Raw genomic sequence first — 18,136 nt, forward strand, 5'->3', positions numbered from 1 at the left:
GTATGCTTATTGTTGTCAGTTTGAAGTGACCTCACCATTGCAAGTCACCATAAATGTACCCAGCGTTACATTTCTTGGAGAAGAGTTCATTGTGGAGGCAACAGTTTTCAACAAGCAGACACAGACAGCTCAGGTAACAATGAGGCACCTTTACGATCAATTAACACATTTACAGTTTCACAAACCTTGGCACTCAACATTGTGAATTATAAATGTATAGTATATAAATAACGTTTCGGTACTTATGCCTCTTCCAAGACTTGGTCAGCATGGAAGAGGCCAAATGTAGTACCGGAACGTTACATCGATTATCCGGTGCCTTCGAGGGGGAGCCGGATTTTAAAAAAAACGCCGGATAATCACATCATTATTTAATAATATCGAATTTTTTTCACATTCTTGAATGACATGTTTTTATGTGTTGTTATGTTTTTTTGTGTTTTAAATGCATGTATTCGGTGAAAATGGCATAAATAGACATACAAATAGACACAAATAAATACCCTGTACGAAGTTACTGTATTTACTGTACCGTACTTACCACTCCAATCTCGAAGACTTTGCATGGGGTGAATAATTTACATGCAGTATTTTCATTTTTTTCGAATTATACGTAGTGTATAATGAACTTTATTTAATATTTAACACTGAAATCAAGCAGGGCTACTTTTTTTTGTCACGCACATGGTGCCGATCACCGGACTGGCTACGGCCTTTAGAGCGGTTTTGCCGGTTTCGCCGGATCGGCCGTGGGACAGCCAGATAATGTTGGAAACTGGATAATCGATTATCAACTGTGCTCTCCAGAGGGGCCCGATAGCGCTTTCTCCAGAGGAGGCCTTTCTGCCAGCAGTGGTGTGCACAAGCAATTGCAGGGCTTACGTTAATCTTTAATTGGTTTTAATAATTTAGATGTTTTATTGTGAGAATCATTTTAATCTGATCCTGACGTTATTCCTCCCATTATGTATTTACCTATTGATTTCTAGGTCCTTGCAAAACTGATGGAGAATGAAAACTTCACGATTCTGTTCCAAAGCAACGGTCTCTCCCCCAATGAACGAAGCTTGAATGTGTCCGGTCAGAATTCTGCCACTGCCTTCTTCCCGGTTTCTCTGAATGTTGACGGCAAAGTTTCCTTCGCTGTAGTTGTCTCCTACCAAAATGTGGATTACACAGTGGTGGGATACACATTGGTCAAGGTAAGTGTGTGCTAGTGTGCGTGCATGTTCTCACATACAGCTGCAATGGGGCCACGTGCTGTCTGCAGTGATTGAAAATTGGGTTGTGTTAATCATGCCATGAAGGCATGGCTTGTGAAGGGAGCACTGAAAGGGAATAATGTCTCATTCCACTTCGTTTCATGTGGGAGTTCAGCTCTTCCATTTAGTAATAATTTGCAGAATTTCTGTGAATACTTCATAAACAAATCATGATTGTTGAAATTTCATAAGCAACCATGCATATAAAAACAGTAACCAAATATAAAAGAATGAAAGTTACATTGAGCAGTCACACCAAGGAGGGAGTTGTTAGAATTTTTATGGCCCCCCTTATTAAAAGAGGATCTACGTCCTTCCAATCTGTGGTATCAGTCTTATGGTCCAGTTAGCTGTGATTATGTCAACACACAATTGCCACCCACCCTCAACCGTTCTCTTGGGACGTAAGCGCTGCCCAGCACTTTATCTGGACTTAGGTTCTGTATTTCCCTTCACACTTCCTCAATAGATGGCACATTAGCCAGCCACTCGCAGGGAGCACCTACTTCCTCCAATATCCGAGGCATGGTAGCCCCATTAAGGTAAACTCTACTTTGCCCCAAGTTATCTTGAGATGAGGGGTTTCCCCTCCTCCAAGATCTCACAAATATCCTCAGCAACATGCAAACCTGTTACTGGGGTTCCAAGATCGGATCGCTGCCCTTTTATTTATTTCTAAAAACACAAATATCAGGTACCTGCTATTTCACAACTTAATGCGAAACACTAGAAATAATAGCATACTAGGGATCTTCCCATCCAATCAGAGAATTTGCAACACATGTATGTTCACATAACCAATCCGCAAATACACCCGGAGCACCATTTGTGATTCACAATAAGTTTACTTACACAAATTTGGTTCATTACATCGCACGCAAACACTGTGGCCTCAACTACATTCGAGAAATGGCTAAATGCCTCGATAGTTTCATGCAACATCTTCTGTCAGAAATTTTTGTTTCATGGGTGTACCTCACATTAATTTGATCAGACTTCTCTATCTCAGGAATGTAGGTTACCAGCATTATTTAATTATTTTTATTATTATTTTATTGAAATGGTGATTGGGCCCAGGAATGTATTTCTGGAAGGATTGTGCCTTGTTCACACAAGAACAAACCTTCCACCAATGCAAGGTGACAGCAACATTTTATAATTTGAACATAAACTAGTTTATAGCGTAATACATTTTTAAAATTGTAGGGTTTGTCCCGTACTTAATGTATATTATTCGGTAACTATTAATCTGCCTGTTTAAAACTGCGCATCAGATTTTTGTGTATTATCATTAGGTCCTATGGTGTAAAGTGCAGTCTGCAATCCGTGTTATCTCTCTGGCCTCCTTTTATATGTGCTGTGAACAAGGGCTGTTGCCTAAATGTAGCATATTAGTTATTTATTTTAAGGCCGTGTTGTTGACGAATTTTCTGTCTCAGTGTCTGACAAGTGCTGTAATCTTTTGTGTCGTGTTTTTTCCCATCATGCAGTACCCAGGCTTCCCACAAACGTACTCGGAGAGTGCCCTCCTCAGCCTTTATGATAATACAAATTTCACAAGATCATTTGTGTTCAATTTCCCACCCAACATTGTACAAGGAAGCAGTTCAGCCGTCCTTTACATCTACGGTACATGTCCATTGGGCACCATGCCGATTCATTCTCACAGATATATCCAGATTGCTATTATTGGTGTTTTTGCTTATATATGATTTTACATCAGGGCTGACTACAAGATTTTTCTGAGTATTGCCATAGTTGGATAAATAATGGGAAATTGCTTTTCCATGTAATAAAGAACTTTAAATGGAATATGTATGCGTTAACTTTTAAAATTGTGTTATTTGTTGTTAGCAAACACATAATGAAAATTGAGCCATCTGGTAGCAGCATATGACCACGTCTGAATAAAAAGTGTGATTACGTGCAAAACATCAGCTAGATAGGTCGATTTATATGAATTAGGTGCAGATGAGCCAGCCACAAGTAAGTCAATGGCATCCACAAGTATTCAGTAGCTACTGCTCAGTGCTCCACCAACCACCACATCAGGTAATGAGCTCCAATAACAATTCCCGGGAATACTCAGATGGTTTATGGATGAACAAGTTATTTGTAGAGTACTAAAGCACGACTGGGGCTTTAAGCAGTGGCCTTGACATGCGCTTGTGTGAAACGTGCAGGAGACATCATTGGGCCCTCCCTCACTGGGCTGGACCAGCTCATTCAGATGCCGTACGGCTGCGGGGAGCAGAACATGATCAACTTTGCACCGGGAATCTACATCCGGATGTATCTGGACGTGTCCCACCAGACAACGCCAGATATCGCTGTTAAATCCTTGAATTACATGAATTCAGGTAATGTAACATGTTGGAATTGTTATTAGTAGGCTGTTGTATAGCAGATATTCTGTTGCTCGTCATTCCAGTATCCCCACTTCCGCAAATTGACTTGTGAACTGCTGAATCCCGTTCGAAGGTGATTAAAAAAATTCAGGTTCACCCATCATTCTATGTGCCAGCGGTGAGATGTTCGGTGACAATGCATTTTTATACCCTTGGTCATTTTGTTTCAGTTGAGTTTCAGTTGTGTAGCTGTTGGTAGTTTTTCGAAGCAGTGCCATTGTGGCTCGGAAGCTTTTCTGTGATTTATTTTCACCCTTGAAGGGTAACAACTATTGCTTTTTGTATGACAATAGGAAAATTCACGAACCAGATGGAATAGCCATGGACATTATAAAAGAAAAGCAGAATCAATGATATTATTAAATCTTTATACAAAATAAATACCTCAATCTAGAATTATGCCTCAATTATTGTCCTATTAAACAAGTGAGACAAACCTAACTTGAAGAGTTCAAGTTTTCATTGATGCTATCTTGGCAGTGGTTCATTAGCACAAATAGTGTCTAGATTGTATATTGTTTGGTTGTCTATCATCTTTATAAACTTTTGATAAATATGACAGGAGGTTAATCATTCTCTAATTCTTCAAATTACAAAATCTCATCATGGGACCTCCTTTGCCAGAATAGGTTTTCCCCTTTTTTTCTGGCAACAAAACAGGTGTTAAGATGTTAAAACACCAAACTGAAACCTTTTACAAGGAATGATGTCTGCATTAACCACAACACTTGTGGTCAGAATGCAAACAAAAACATACTCTGATAATATATGCATCAACCTATTATCTTATAAAATCTCATTAATCAAAAACACTCCCATAAAAATAAACAAATATAGGCAACCGTTTGGACAATGGCTCTTCTTCATAGTGGGGAAATCAAGAACTATTGTAAAAGTATCACACAGGTTAAGAGCAGGAAAATAAACACTTTCAGAAAAAGAATCCAGGAAAGAGCTCACGTCTTTTCTCAGGAGCCTTGGGTTTAAGTCTCGTGAAGGGAGATTATCGATTAGAGAACATGCGCGAGATCGCAACAGAGGTTGGGCAATGAGGACAGCGCATGGGCAGGAGTGAGATGGATGGTACCATCATGGGACAATGCGGGATGGTGATGGTATGGGGAGGCTTTCATTCAGCAGTGGATTAAACATAGCTCATGATGAATATGACTCCTATTTGTGTTACATAGGTTATAGGTTCAAGTTTGTACTGAATTGTTTCTCCTGTTAACCTAAAGAAACACTGGCATATAATGTACATCCGATTTGCGTAAATCGTAAATTGTGGAAGGTATCTTCTTGGTTCTTTAGGTAAAGTCACGTAGAAGGGAAGTAATAAAATAATAAAAATAAAGCATAATAAAATAATTCTCACGACGTTTCGGCCACAACGCAAGCAGCCATCCTCAGGTGAAAACCAGGTCTGTCGAGGCGACAGCATCTGAATGAAACCGCACCATGCTCGGAGCATATATTTAAGCTGGGTTAGAAGGGGGGGGAAAGGGTGCCTTGACAAACTAATTTGCATATCAAGAGGAATTTAGCATATTTATGGGAAATGCAGGTATGTGATTAGTACTACTTATGCCCGTGCATTATGCAGGATTAGCAGCATCAAAGGGAGGGGATATGGGAAATGCAGGTATGTGATTAGTACTACTTATGCCCGTGCATTATGCAGGATTAGCAGCATCAAAGGGAGGGGATAGGGGTAGCATTAATAAAGGGAAGGAGTGTTAATAGTATGTAGCTGCAGTAACTAAAACCACCACGTAAACAACTAAAGTATAAACTACATAGTATCATCAGTATACTAAATATACTCTACAATAAGCTGAGTTACTAACAGTAAGTAATACATTACAATTCTACGTCGTAAAAAATATAATATGCTTCCATCTAAGCTTTATTCTCTTACATCACACGAGTCTACACTGTACTATATACTGCCATAGACAAACCCAACATAAAATTACATACTGTATTGCTATACATTGTAATATTATACAATTACGATATTATATATTACTTTGTACATTGTATTAAGCATATACATTTTATACTATTTGTTATTATACACTGTACCATTGGCCGTCGTGTGAAAGATACTAAGAGGAAGCAACGAAATATGTTAATGGGAGAGTAGTGTAAGGAAACTTGCAGCGGAGCAAAGAATCCATTCCCTGCGGAGAATACAATGCCAGTGAGTGGAACGGGGTCTGAAAGTCACCGTAAACGTAAACACAATCTTAACTGATTGTGTTCACGTTTACGGTGACTTTCACTCACTGTCATTGTATTCTCCACAGGGAATGGATTCTTTGCTGCGCTGCAAGTTTCCCTCACTACTCTCCCATTGACATATTTCGTTGCTTCCTCTTAGTATCTTTCACACGACGGTCAATGGTACAGTGTATAATAACAAATAGTATAACATTTATATGCTTAATACAATGTACAAAGTAATATATAGTATCGTAATTGTATAGTCAATATACAGCAGTGTGATATACATTAGGGTGGGTAGAATAATACATAGTGCAATATTACAATGTATAAGGTACTAGCGGAAGTACTCGGCTTTGCCCGGGTGAAAAATATATTTCTTAAAAACCTTACATATATATACACAGATACTAAGGTCTTGTCAAAGCCCGGTGGGCTGTTTGTACATTTCTCCACCAACAAATATATAAGCGGCTTTCACAAGTCCAAAAAATTGTAGAAAGTGTGGGGTAAATAGTTGATGTCAAAAGGTTTCCGAAAATTGTGGTCTCCCCCCCCCCCCCCTCAAAAAATATCTTTACCCCTCGTAGGTATATATACTAACAACACCTTACATACAACAGAGGAAGTGGTATCTATTGACTCTGTAGTAGTATCTACTGACTGTACCGTAGTATCTACTGAGCCAGTAGCTACTGACTGTGTAGTAGTATTTAGTGACTGTAATAACTACTAACCATAGTAGTATTTACTGGGCCTACAGTAGTATCTACCGACTATATACTCGTAACGACTAACTGTATAGTATCTGCTGACTCTATAGTTGTATCCACTGACTATAGTAGTAACTACAAAATCTATAGCAGTATCTACTCACTATAATAGTATCTACTGACTCTAGTAGCTACTCACCATGGTAGTATGTACTGACTGTATAGTAGTATATACTGACTGTAGCAGTATTGACTGACTGTAGTGGTATATACTGACTGTTTTAGTATTTACTATAGCGGTATCTACCAACTCGATAGCAGTATCTACTATCACTACAGCAGTGTATACCGACTGAGGTGGTACCTGCTATCACTACAGCAGTGCATACTGACTGGTGGTACCTGCTATGATTACAGCAGTGCATACTGCTGTGTTGGTACCTGCTATGATTACAGCAGTGCATACTGCTGTGGTGGTATCTGCTATGATGAGAGGAGTACATATTGTGGTGGTGGTACCTGGTATGATAACAGCAGTGCATATTGACTGTACTCATCATTCACCCTCACCATTCACCACTCACAACTCACCCTTACCACTCATCCTCACCACTCACCACTCCCACTCACTATTCACCATTCACCCTCACAACTCACCACTCACCAATCTCCCTCACCAATCTCCCTCACCACTCACCCTCACCACTCAGCTTCACCACTCACCCTCACCACTCACCCTCACCACTCACTCTCACCACTAACCCTCACCACTAACCCTCACCACTCTCCCTCACCACTCTCCCTCACCACTCACCACTCTCACCATTCACCCTCACCATTCAGCCTCACCACTCACCCTCACCACTCACCGTCACAACCACCACTCACCCTCACCACTCAACCTCACCCTCACTACTCACCATTCATCCTCACCAATCACCACTGACCAATCACCACTCACCACTCTCCACTAACCCTCACCACTCAACCTCACCACTCGCCCTCAAAACTAACCACTCTCTCACCACTCACCCTCACCACTCAGCACTCACCCTCACCACTCATCCTCACCACTCACCCTCACAACAACCACTCACCCTCACCGCTCACCACTCACCCTCACCACTCACCCTGACCACTCACCACTCATCTTCACCAATCACACCCTCACCAATCACCACTCACCCGCACTGCTCACACTCACCACTCACCACTCACGCTCACTCTCACCACTCACCCCTCACTAATCACCACTCATAACCGCCACTCACCCTAACCACTCACCCTCACTACTCACCACTCATCCTCACCAATCACACCCTCAACAATCACCACTCACCCTCACCACTCACCACTCACCCTCACAACAACCACTCACCCTCACCACTCACCACTCATCCTCACCAATCACACCCTCACCAATCACCACTCACCCTCACCACTTGCCACTCACCCTCACCACTCACCCTCACCATTCACCCTCACCACTCTCCCTCACCACTCTCCCTCACCACTCACCAGTCACGCTCACCACTCACCCTCACTACTCACCACTCACCCTCACTGCTCACCCTCACCACTCACCCTCCCCACTCACCCTGACCACTCACCACTCATCCTTACCAATCACACCCTCACCAATCACCACTAACCCTCACTGCTCACCCTCACTGCTCACCCTCACCACTCACCCCTCACTAATCACCACTCACAACCGCCACTCACCTTCACCACTCACCCTCACTACTCACCACTCATCCTCACCAATCACACCCTCAACAATCACCACTCACCCTCACCACTCACGCTCAACACTCACCCTCACCACTCATGCTCACCACTAACCCTCACCACTCACCCTCACCACTCACTAATCACCTCTCACAACCGTCACTCACCCTCACCACTCACTCTTACCTCTCACCCTCATCACTCACCCTCACCACTCACCCTCACAACAACCACTCACCCTCACTACTCACCCTCACCACTCATCCTCACCAATCACACCCTCACCAATCACCACTCACCCTCACTGCTCACCCTCACCGCTCACCACTCAACCTCACCCTCACCACTCACGCTCACACTCACCACTCACCCCACACTAATTGCCACTCACCCTCACCACTCACCCTCACCAATCACCCTCACCACTCACCCTCACCACTCACTACTCACCCTCACCACTCACCCTCACCATTCACCCTCGCCACTCACCCTCACCATTCACCCTCACCACTCTCCCTCACCACTCTCCCTCACCACTCTCCCTCACCACTCACCCTCACCACTCACCAGTCACGCTCACCAGTCACGCTCACCACTCACCCTCACCACTCACCCTCACCGCTCACTACTCACCCTCACCACTCACTCTGACCACTCACCACTCATCCTCACCAATCACACCCTCACCAATCACCAATCACCACTCACCCTCACTGCTCATCCTCACTGCTCACCCTCACCACTCACACTCACCCTCACCGCTCACCCTCACCACTCACCCTGACCACTCACCACTCATCCTCACCAATCACACCAATCACCAACCGCCACTCACCCTCACCACTCACCCTCACCACTCACCCTCACTACTCACCACTCATCCTCACCAATCACACCCTCAACAATCACCACTCACCCTCACCACTCACCCTCACAACAACCACTCACCCTCACAACAACCACTCACCCTCACTACTCACCCTCACCACTCATCCTCACCAATCACACCCTCACCAATCACCACTCACCCTCACTGCTCACCCTCACTGCTCACCACTCAACCTCACCCTCCCCACTCACGCTCACCCTCACCACTCACCCCTCACTAATCACCACTAACAACCGCCGCTCACCCTCCCCTCACCACTCACCCTCACCACTCACCCTCACCACTTACCACTCACCCTCACCACTCACCCTCACCATTCACCCTCACCACTCTCCCTCACCACTCTCCCTCACCACCACCACTCACCCTATTCCCGTTTTAAAAACGTACGTGTCGCCAAGTATGCTTGAGGGTGATTGGTGATTGGTGAGGGAGAGTGGTGAGGGTAAGTAGTGAGGAATAGTGGTGAGGGTGAGTTGTGAAGGTAAGTGGTGAGGATGAGTGTGAGTGGTGAGTGGTCAGTGATAGTGAGTGGTGAGTGATAGTGAGTGATAGTGAGTGGTGAGGGTGAGTGGTGATGATGAGTGAGGGAGAGTGGTGAGGGATAGTGTTGAGGGTGTATAAATGTTTTGCCTATGATGACAGCAGTACATGCTGACGTTTTGTATGTTAAATGTAAAAGCTAAATGTGTGAATGTGTGTGTCGGAAATGTTAAGCAAACGTGGCGACACGTAAGTATATTAAACGGGAATAGGGCGAATCTAAAGGAATCTACAACCTTCGATGATTCCTTTGCGCGATTCAAAGAATCGATTCCTGGCGCGTAGGAGGTTTCCATTTTTAATTACAGAGTTTTATTTTCATTGGTATGTTATGTTTTAAAGTTTTCAGGAGTTTTTTATAATATTTTTGCCCCGGTCAACGCCGGATATTTCCCATTCGTAGCAGTTTATATCAACTCTATAACCAACTTATATTAAACGGGAACAGGGCGATTCTAAATGAATCTACAACCTTCAATTTTTTTGCGCGATTCAGAGAATCGATTCTTGGCGCGGTCGGTTTTACATTTTAAATTACACAGTTGTATTTTCATTGGTATGTTATGTTTTAAAGTTTTCAGAAGATTTTAAATGTATTTTTCCCCCGGGCAACGCTGGGTATATCGAGTTTATACCACAAAGTCGTCGCCTGAGACGTGTGGGGTGTCGAGGCCTAGTACCGTGCAGAGCCTCCGGCCTCGCCTAGATTTCCCACCCGGCCGAGGCTGGGTGCTGTGGTCGTTCCCCCCCCCCCCCCCGCGCTACAATAATACTGTCTAATCGCTATGATAGTAATTGCACACATTGGGGTGGGGGGGGAGTTAAGAGGACGTTAAACTTTGATGAATTTACCTCAGTGTCGCGTGTTAATGCGTGCGCATATTTTTAACGGGAATTAAAAATGGCGTCCACTGCGCAGCGACAGCGTTGCTGCCCGTTGCCAGGGGCCAACCGCCCGTTGCCAGGGGCCAACCGCCCGTTGCCAGGGGCAACCGCCTTCGCGCATGCGCACTAAATCGATAATCGGTCCGATTTAAAGTTTAGAGACGAAAAATCGGAAATGCCTAAGTTTACCGCGGGGCCGGGGGCGTGCCCACCTGCAAAATTTAATCTCGGCGAACCCCATGGTCTGAGATCTAATTCCCCCGGAAGCGAGCGTACGCAGACGGACAGACGGACAGACATACAGACAGACAAAAAATGAATTATATAGGTTAGATAGGGTGGTTTATAGCAATACAGTATATAATTTAATGTTGGGTTTGTCTATGGCAGTATATAGTATGGTGTAGACTCGTGTGATGTAAGAGAATAAAGCTTAGATGGAAGCATATTATATTTTTTACGACGTAGAATTGTAATGTATTACTTACTGTTAGTAACTCAGCTTATTGTAGAGTATATTTAGTATACTGATGATACTATGTAGTTTATACTTTAGTTGTTTACGTGGTGGTTTTAGTTACTGCAGCTACATACTATTAACACTCCTTCCCTTTATTAATGCTACCCCTATCCCCTCCCTTTGATGCTGCTAATCCTGCATAATGCACGGGCATAAGTAGTACTAATCACATACCTGCATTTCCCATATCCCCTCCCTTTGATGCTGCTAATCCTGCATAATGCACGGGCATAAGTAGTACTAATCACATACCTGCATTTCCAATATCCCCTCCCTTTGATGCTGCTAATCCTGCATAATGCACGGGCATAAGTAGTACTAATCACATACCTGCATTTCCCATAAATATGCTAAATTCCTCTTGATATGCAAATTATTTTGTCAAGGCGCCCTTTCCCCCCCTTCCAACCCAGCTTAAATATATGCTTCAAGCATGGTGCTGTTTCATTCAGACGCTGTCGCCTCGACAGACCTGGTTTTCACCTGATGACGGCTGCTTGCGTTGTGGCCAAAACGTCGTGAGAATTATTTTATTATGTTTTATTTTTATTATTTTATTACCTCCCTTCTACGTGACTTTACCGAAAGAACCAAGAAGATGAATCCCTGCAGTCACGAAAGCTTTAAATCGAAATGTGGAAGGTATGTTTAGCATAATAATAAAGATTAAATAATAATTCAGTTACCTAGTTTTCAAGTTCCTTGGTATATTAAAATGGGGTCTATGCAATTAACATAAAGTACTATTTAACAGAGATGCTACATTTAGTGCTGTCTTCGTGTTGGTTTCCAGCATTGAGTTTAACACGGCAATTATATTCCGTAACTGTGTATTTATTTTAATTTTGTAGTAACAAGCTAAGCATGCCGTTGTGTTTATTCAGGCTATGAACGAGAGCTCACGTACAGGAGAAGTGATGGCTCCTTCAGTGCATTTGGAAACTATGATCAACAAGGCAGTACATGGTAATAGCCTACAGCTAAGAAACTAATACAGTGGTCTTTCAGTTTTACTTTATTTTTCATTCTCAACTGGTTTAATTAAATGAAGTTTAAAAAATATTCTGTATTTTATGCTTTCATTAAAGTTGTTTTACTTGTCATTTTGTTTTTAATATTTTCCCTTTTCTGTTGTGTAATCTTAAACATTGCAATACATTGAACAGTTATATAAACTGAAAAAAATTAATTTGTGTTACGTAAGTTAGATGACCAACAAAATACAATGGTTGAAGGCTTATTTTTTCCAATGTTTGGATGCAGTACTACAATTGAAACCACTTATTTTTTAAACTGTTTATTACACATTCATATAATCGACCCATGTTTCTGTACACGGTCTTGATACTAAATCTTGGCAGCCACATCATGTATGCTGCAAACTCTGTTAACAGAAACGTGAAACAGGAATACATATTCTTTGGGTCTTTTGGTAAAGTCTCGTAGATAGAATACATTTTAAGAAAACCATTCCTGGTTACAGTCTTAGCTGAAATACACGTGAGAGTATCACAAACATAGCTAAAAGTAACATCATCCTCTTATTCACATCTCTCAGGTACAAATCTGTAATGGGTGTTGTACCCCAATGGTACATTCACAGATCGTTCTAGACATAGCCTTTAGGTGATGTGCAATAACCTGCACCGAATGATAATTATTATCAGACACATGTGTAAACTTGTTTTTGGTTGGCACTTTCTAAAAAAAACTGTTCTTATCTGATAATTCCAAGCAAATATACCGGACAGTAGTCATGAATGCCACGATGGGCAGAATGTGAATCTTTCTCCTAAGTGTGTACACAGCACACATATGAACGTCAAACATCTTGTTTATTAGTTGTGCAATATTCCCGAAGAACCCTGTAGTCGTTCTCTCCAAAATTAATGTATTTGTTTTTCTTTGTTGTTACTCTGTTCACACACCACGGATGCGCCTTATAAAACAGCCAGGCAACTAGCTAAATGGGATCATCCTCATAAAAAATGAAAATAAACTCAAAAACTTTAACTTAAAATATGGGATGAGGGCAAATACTGACTACCCTCTGAGGGTATGACATGTTTTCTTGGGCTATTGTCCCAAGTGGTATTTTTCAATGTTGTCTTTTTCTCAGAATAAGGCTTTATTTATACTGGAGGAACCCGATGAGCTGTAAAGCTTTTTTTCACAGATGTGCGGAAGTTTTCACAGCTGTTTGCATGTGTCCTGCGCTCTCTTTCCAAATCCTTAGGCTGACAGCGTTCGTGCTGAGGACTTTCCTGCAGGCACGGAGTTATATCCCTGTGGACAGCAATGTGATCGACACTGCTCGCAACTTTCTGCTGAACTCTTTGGCACCATCTGGTCAGTTCACGGAGCATGGCTACGTGATTCACAGGGAGCTGCAGGGCGGCTCTGCCAGCCACATCAGCCTGACAGCCTACACTCTCCTCGCCTTCCTGGAGGACAGTACGGTAGGCAGATGATGCACAATCAAAGTATGGGAATATTTGGTTGAGACAAAGATAAATCTCGTCTTCATTGTATGGCTGATGTAGATATAGAGCAACAAATCATTTTACATAAAGGTGGTTGACCCAGATAATTGCATCAGGAGTAGTATAATGTTTGACTATGATACCTCCTTATTTGTGAATCGGGCACTGAGTCCGTTATACGTTCCATGGTCTGTTCTGGTTGACCATAGTCGCACACTGGAGAAGTTAAAATTTTATATTTGTGTATCAAGTCACCGCATCTGCCATAGCTGGTATGGATGTGGTTCTGGGTATCCCATATGCTTCATGGAATATTAAAGCCAGGGAATTTCTGCATCAGGTCTTTCATGAGGTATTTGTTTGTTTTATTGTGAACTCCATTCAGCTTTCCTAGCATCATCAGGGTTGAAATTGCATTTCTGAAGGTTAGGCACATGGGTCCAAAATGCTTGCATAACTTGACGCGGTCGTAAGGGACGTTATTGAGATCCTGGTGGAAGGGGAGACGTACTTTTTCCATGATTATCTTCACTTTTCCCTGAGGGTTGCAGCATCGCAGTGAATGGATCTGTGAGCAATTTGCAAAAACGTGGAAAATGTCAGGGTGTTGTGGCCATCTTGAGGATTCCAGTATTCAGATGGACATCAACAAGTCAAGCCTGGCTATTTCTGGTTCATCCCGGTGTACCGTATACTGCTAAGGAGTACACAAGCATCATCACTGCTGTATGAAACCCTGATGCCGATGCTCCCCAGCTTGTGCTTGGCAATTTCTGGACGAGGTTGACCTTTGTCTTCTTTTTAGCGGCTATCTTTTTCAGTTGGCCATCAAAGATTATCCTGTGGTGCAACTTTATTTCTATATAGTTCAGAATTGGGTAATGGTATACAGTTTTGCCAGAAAAAGACACTTTCAGGGTGCGCTTAGCATTTCTGTTCACAAGATGAAAGGTAGTGACTGTTGATTTGTGCAGGTTTGGTTTGAGCCTCCATTTCCAGAAATATCCCTCCATGGTGTTTAGGTCCCCATTCAAGGTGGACTTGATGTCATTCAAGGTGGCTGCTTATTTTACCAGGGCAAGGTCATCTACGTATGCAAATTTGTGTAACTTTTTTGGTGACACACTCATGAAGACATTGGTGAGCATTTGTGAGCATTTAGCCTTGTTGCAGTCCATTGTTGAGGGACTGGGGTGAACTGCCATTGTCACCAAAAGGGACATGTACCTGTCAATTACTCAGCATCATCCATAGCAAGCAAAGTGTTTTGAAACAGTGGATGATCCTTGCAAGCTTCATCATCATGCTTTTAATCCAGACTGTGTCGTAGGCCAATGGGACGGTATTCCAAAGTGGAGCAGTTCAAGCAACTAAGTGGAAAGATAAGCGTTTTAACCTGCAGTATGGCGGTTGAACAGTACATGCTTACCTCGCTTTATGTGGGTTTGATTTGTACAATTTTACTTATGAGGCAAACTTTTTTCTACCCAAAATCGTTAAATGCGACTTGATTTCACTGATATCTGGCTATGCGGTCAAACGTGTGACAATAAAGTAGCTGTTATTTAATATATATTCAGTTATTTCCAAATATTGTATAATTCTTGCTCGGGCTGTCTTTGTAATTTTACTTTGCATAGGCAGGTTATACGTTGTGTAAGTTATTACATGCAGTTATTAGGGCTTGTGGATGAGGTGGGAGGCGAGGGGTGAAATTGGGACCCCTTCTGTGGATGTTTCATTGTTCAGAAGGTAGTGTTCCTGATTTTACTTTTGACTTCAATGCCTCGAGGGTCACTTTAATATTTCTATCCCCTAGATAGTGCTACCTTGAGCAGGTGCCAACGGCACTCTTCTTAAAGACTCAAGTGTTTCACTTTCTCTTCCTCCTCCTTCTCTCCCTCTTCTCATTCATGTTTTTATTTTTCTTCCCTCTGTTTCTCTTTCCCATCTTAGATCATAACTCGGGGTTCCTCCAGATCCATTCGTTTATACTAATTGTGCTAACGCATGTATCCTGTTTCTGTTTTCTTGTTTATTTAGTGCAGTTAATACTGATCATAAAACTTACACATTACATTTTTCTTTTGCATGAGACTGCATAGGGTTTTGGTGAGATCAAATAACACAATGACAATGTAAGATTAATTATTGAATATCCTGCAGTGGTGATTAGCATGCATTGTTAGGGATCTGTATATTAGAGTGGTTGACCTGAACACATTGGTTAAAGGTGCTTTGCTTAGATTATCCCAAAATGATAATTCTGGTGCATGTGGATTACAGAATAACAATGTGAACATCTCAAGTGCTATCCACTTCCTGGAGGCGAATGTGAGTGGTGGCGGCGTGGCAGCCAGCCTGCCCTTGGCCCTCACAGCGTACGCCCTCTCCCTCGCCAACAGCAGCCACGCCGATACTGCCCTGACCCTACTCAACAGCCGCTCCACTTCAATAGGTCAGGCACTAATGCAACACGTGCCCACTGAACCCACAACTTCTGAATGGGTGATATTTTAGTTGCACGTCATAGAGGACCTGTCAACTCACGACTAGAGTGTGTTCCCAATAGGGTGTTATGCTTAACTTTTGAAAATATTCCAATGACTTATTTCTGTTAACCTGATAATATTGTCTCCTTCACATTTCTGTCTCTCCATATAAAACAATCAAATAATTTCTTACACAACCCATCAGCCGCATAACCTTCTGGGAGTGCATAATTTCAACAGAATTGAATCAAGACAAGCAAACTTTGGGCTGGTTTTGACATATGCGTCTCATCATCAGAGTCAGGGTGACAAGCTGAGTTTTGAGTAAAATACTAAATTAAATAAAAGCGTTAACTTGTACATTATATTCCAGAGAATGGGCTGAAGTTCTGGTCAGACTCTGCATCAAATCAAGAGTCCTACTACTGGCAGCCGTCGGCCATCACCATTGAGACCACAGCATACGCCCTCCTGGCTCATCTTCATCAGAACAAAATTGCAGAGGCGGTCCCTATCATGAATTGGCTGAGTCAGCAGAGGAACCACCTGGGAGGATATGCCTCCACACAGGTAACGATACTACCTGGGGAACATTCCTCTACAGAGTTGATTGAAAGTGACACAATTCATAATTGATATTTTAAGGGTTTTTTTTGTTGAAGGCAGTTGCGTGATAGCTGCGATAGCATGTCGGATTTGCAAGGAAGTGCAGCATACTTCAATATGGATTGCCGTTGATACGGCTATTTTAATATACACAATAGACAGGAAGGACAAGATCTAAGGGCTCGCATAATGCACATGCATAATGTACGTTGACTCGGTAATCCCCCTCCCCCTTTGCGTAAGAGCGCAGAAGTGTGATCACCACATCTACGCCTCTGTATAAGGAACGAAACAGTTAGGCTTCTCCACAAATCTGGCTGTCGCCTAGTTGTAATTACTGGCGAAATGTCGTACTCGCATTGTGAATGTTGTGGCTTGGCTCTCCAATACACCGGTGTGCTGTACTAGTGACAAATTGGCATGTTCTGTTTACCTGACAACCTTTACTAGTTAGCTGTGTTGGGTGGTGGCGGGTTTTAACGACACATTTATATATTTACCCGATCTAACCCAAAAAACCTCGATTATAGATGATATTGGTCACGAATGCCTACGTGTTAAATTGCAAGGAAGACCTGGAAAAGACAGAGTTAGGGTTTGAAAAAATGAATATGAAGATTGTAATTTTTTGTGAAAGGTAGCATATTTATGATTTGGTCTTATTTGGATATACTATGTTGGCAGTGGTGCAAAAGGACACGTAACAAACTCAACACATTCATCAAAAACACTGCCTTATGAGGAAAAAACAATATATTAGGTGGCATCTTAGGGAATGGTCCTTCTGCATTCCAGATAGATAAAGGGCCATTGCCCAAAGGGTTGCCTATTATATGTTACCTTCGAGGCCAGTTTCATGATGAATAATTATCTACTAAGCAATAAAGTAAGTATGGACAATAAAGTAACATTGAATATACATTTTTTTATTTGTAATCGTATGTAATTCTGCACAATATCATCATTGACGGAATATGTTGTGTATTTAATTATACATTTAACATTTACATTTAGAAAAAATATAGTTGCCGTAAATAGGTCAACGTCATCTTCTTGGTTCTTTCGGTAAAGTCACGTAGAAGGGAAGTAATAAAATAATAAAAATAAAACATAATAAAACAATTCTCACGACGTTTCGGCCACAACGCAAGCAGCCGTCCTCAGGTAAAAACCAGGTCTGTCGAGGCGACAGCGTCTGAATGAAACAGCACACATGCTTGGAGCATATATATAAGCTGGGTTGGAAGGGGGGAAAAGAGCGCCTTGACGAAAGAATATGCATATCAAGAGGCATTTAGCATATTTATGGGAAATGCAGGTATGTGATTAGTACTACTCATGCACGTGCATTATGCAGGATTAGCAGCATCAAAGGGAA

The 18,136-nt window shown here is 42.3% G+C and overlaps 1 protein-coding gene across 1 annotated transcript in view; it reads left to right on the top strand.

The window, feature by feature from the left end:
- LOC133362277 (CD109 antigen-like) overlaps positions 1-16,768 on the top strand; it is a gene marked incomplete at its 3' end in the record, with an annotated part of 52,970 nt that extends 36,202 nt beyond the window's left edge. The window contains exons 10-17 of the mRNA XM_061581206.1: positions 20-133; positions 990-1,202; positions 2,753-2,891; positions 3,446-3,622; positions 12,062-12,143; positions 13,414-13,636; positions 15,947-16,118; positions 16,526-16,768. Coding sequence (XP_061437190.1) covers positions 20-133; positions 990-1,202; positions 2,753-2,891; positions 3,446-3,622; positions 12,062-12,143; positions 13,414-13,636; positions 15,947-16,118; positions 16,526-16,768 — 1,363 coding nt within the window. The remainder of the gene's footprint in view (positions 1-19; positions 134-989; positions 1,203-2,752; positions 2,892-3,445; positions 3,623-12,061; positions 12,144-13,413; positions 13,637-15,946; positions 16,119-16,525) is intronic.
- Positions 16,769-18,136: the final 1,368 nt, after the last annotated feature.

The sequence above is a fragment of the Lethenteron reissneri genome, unplaced genomic scaffold (assembly GCF_015708825.2).
Source record: "Lethenteron reissneri isolate LAM-NWPU_2019-01 unplaced genomic scaffold, ASM1570882v1 scaffold_142, whole genome shotgun sequence".
Lineage (NCBI taxonomy): Eukaryota > Metazoa > Chordata > Hyperoartia > Petromyzontiformes > Petromyzontidae > Lethenteron > Lethenteron reissneri.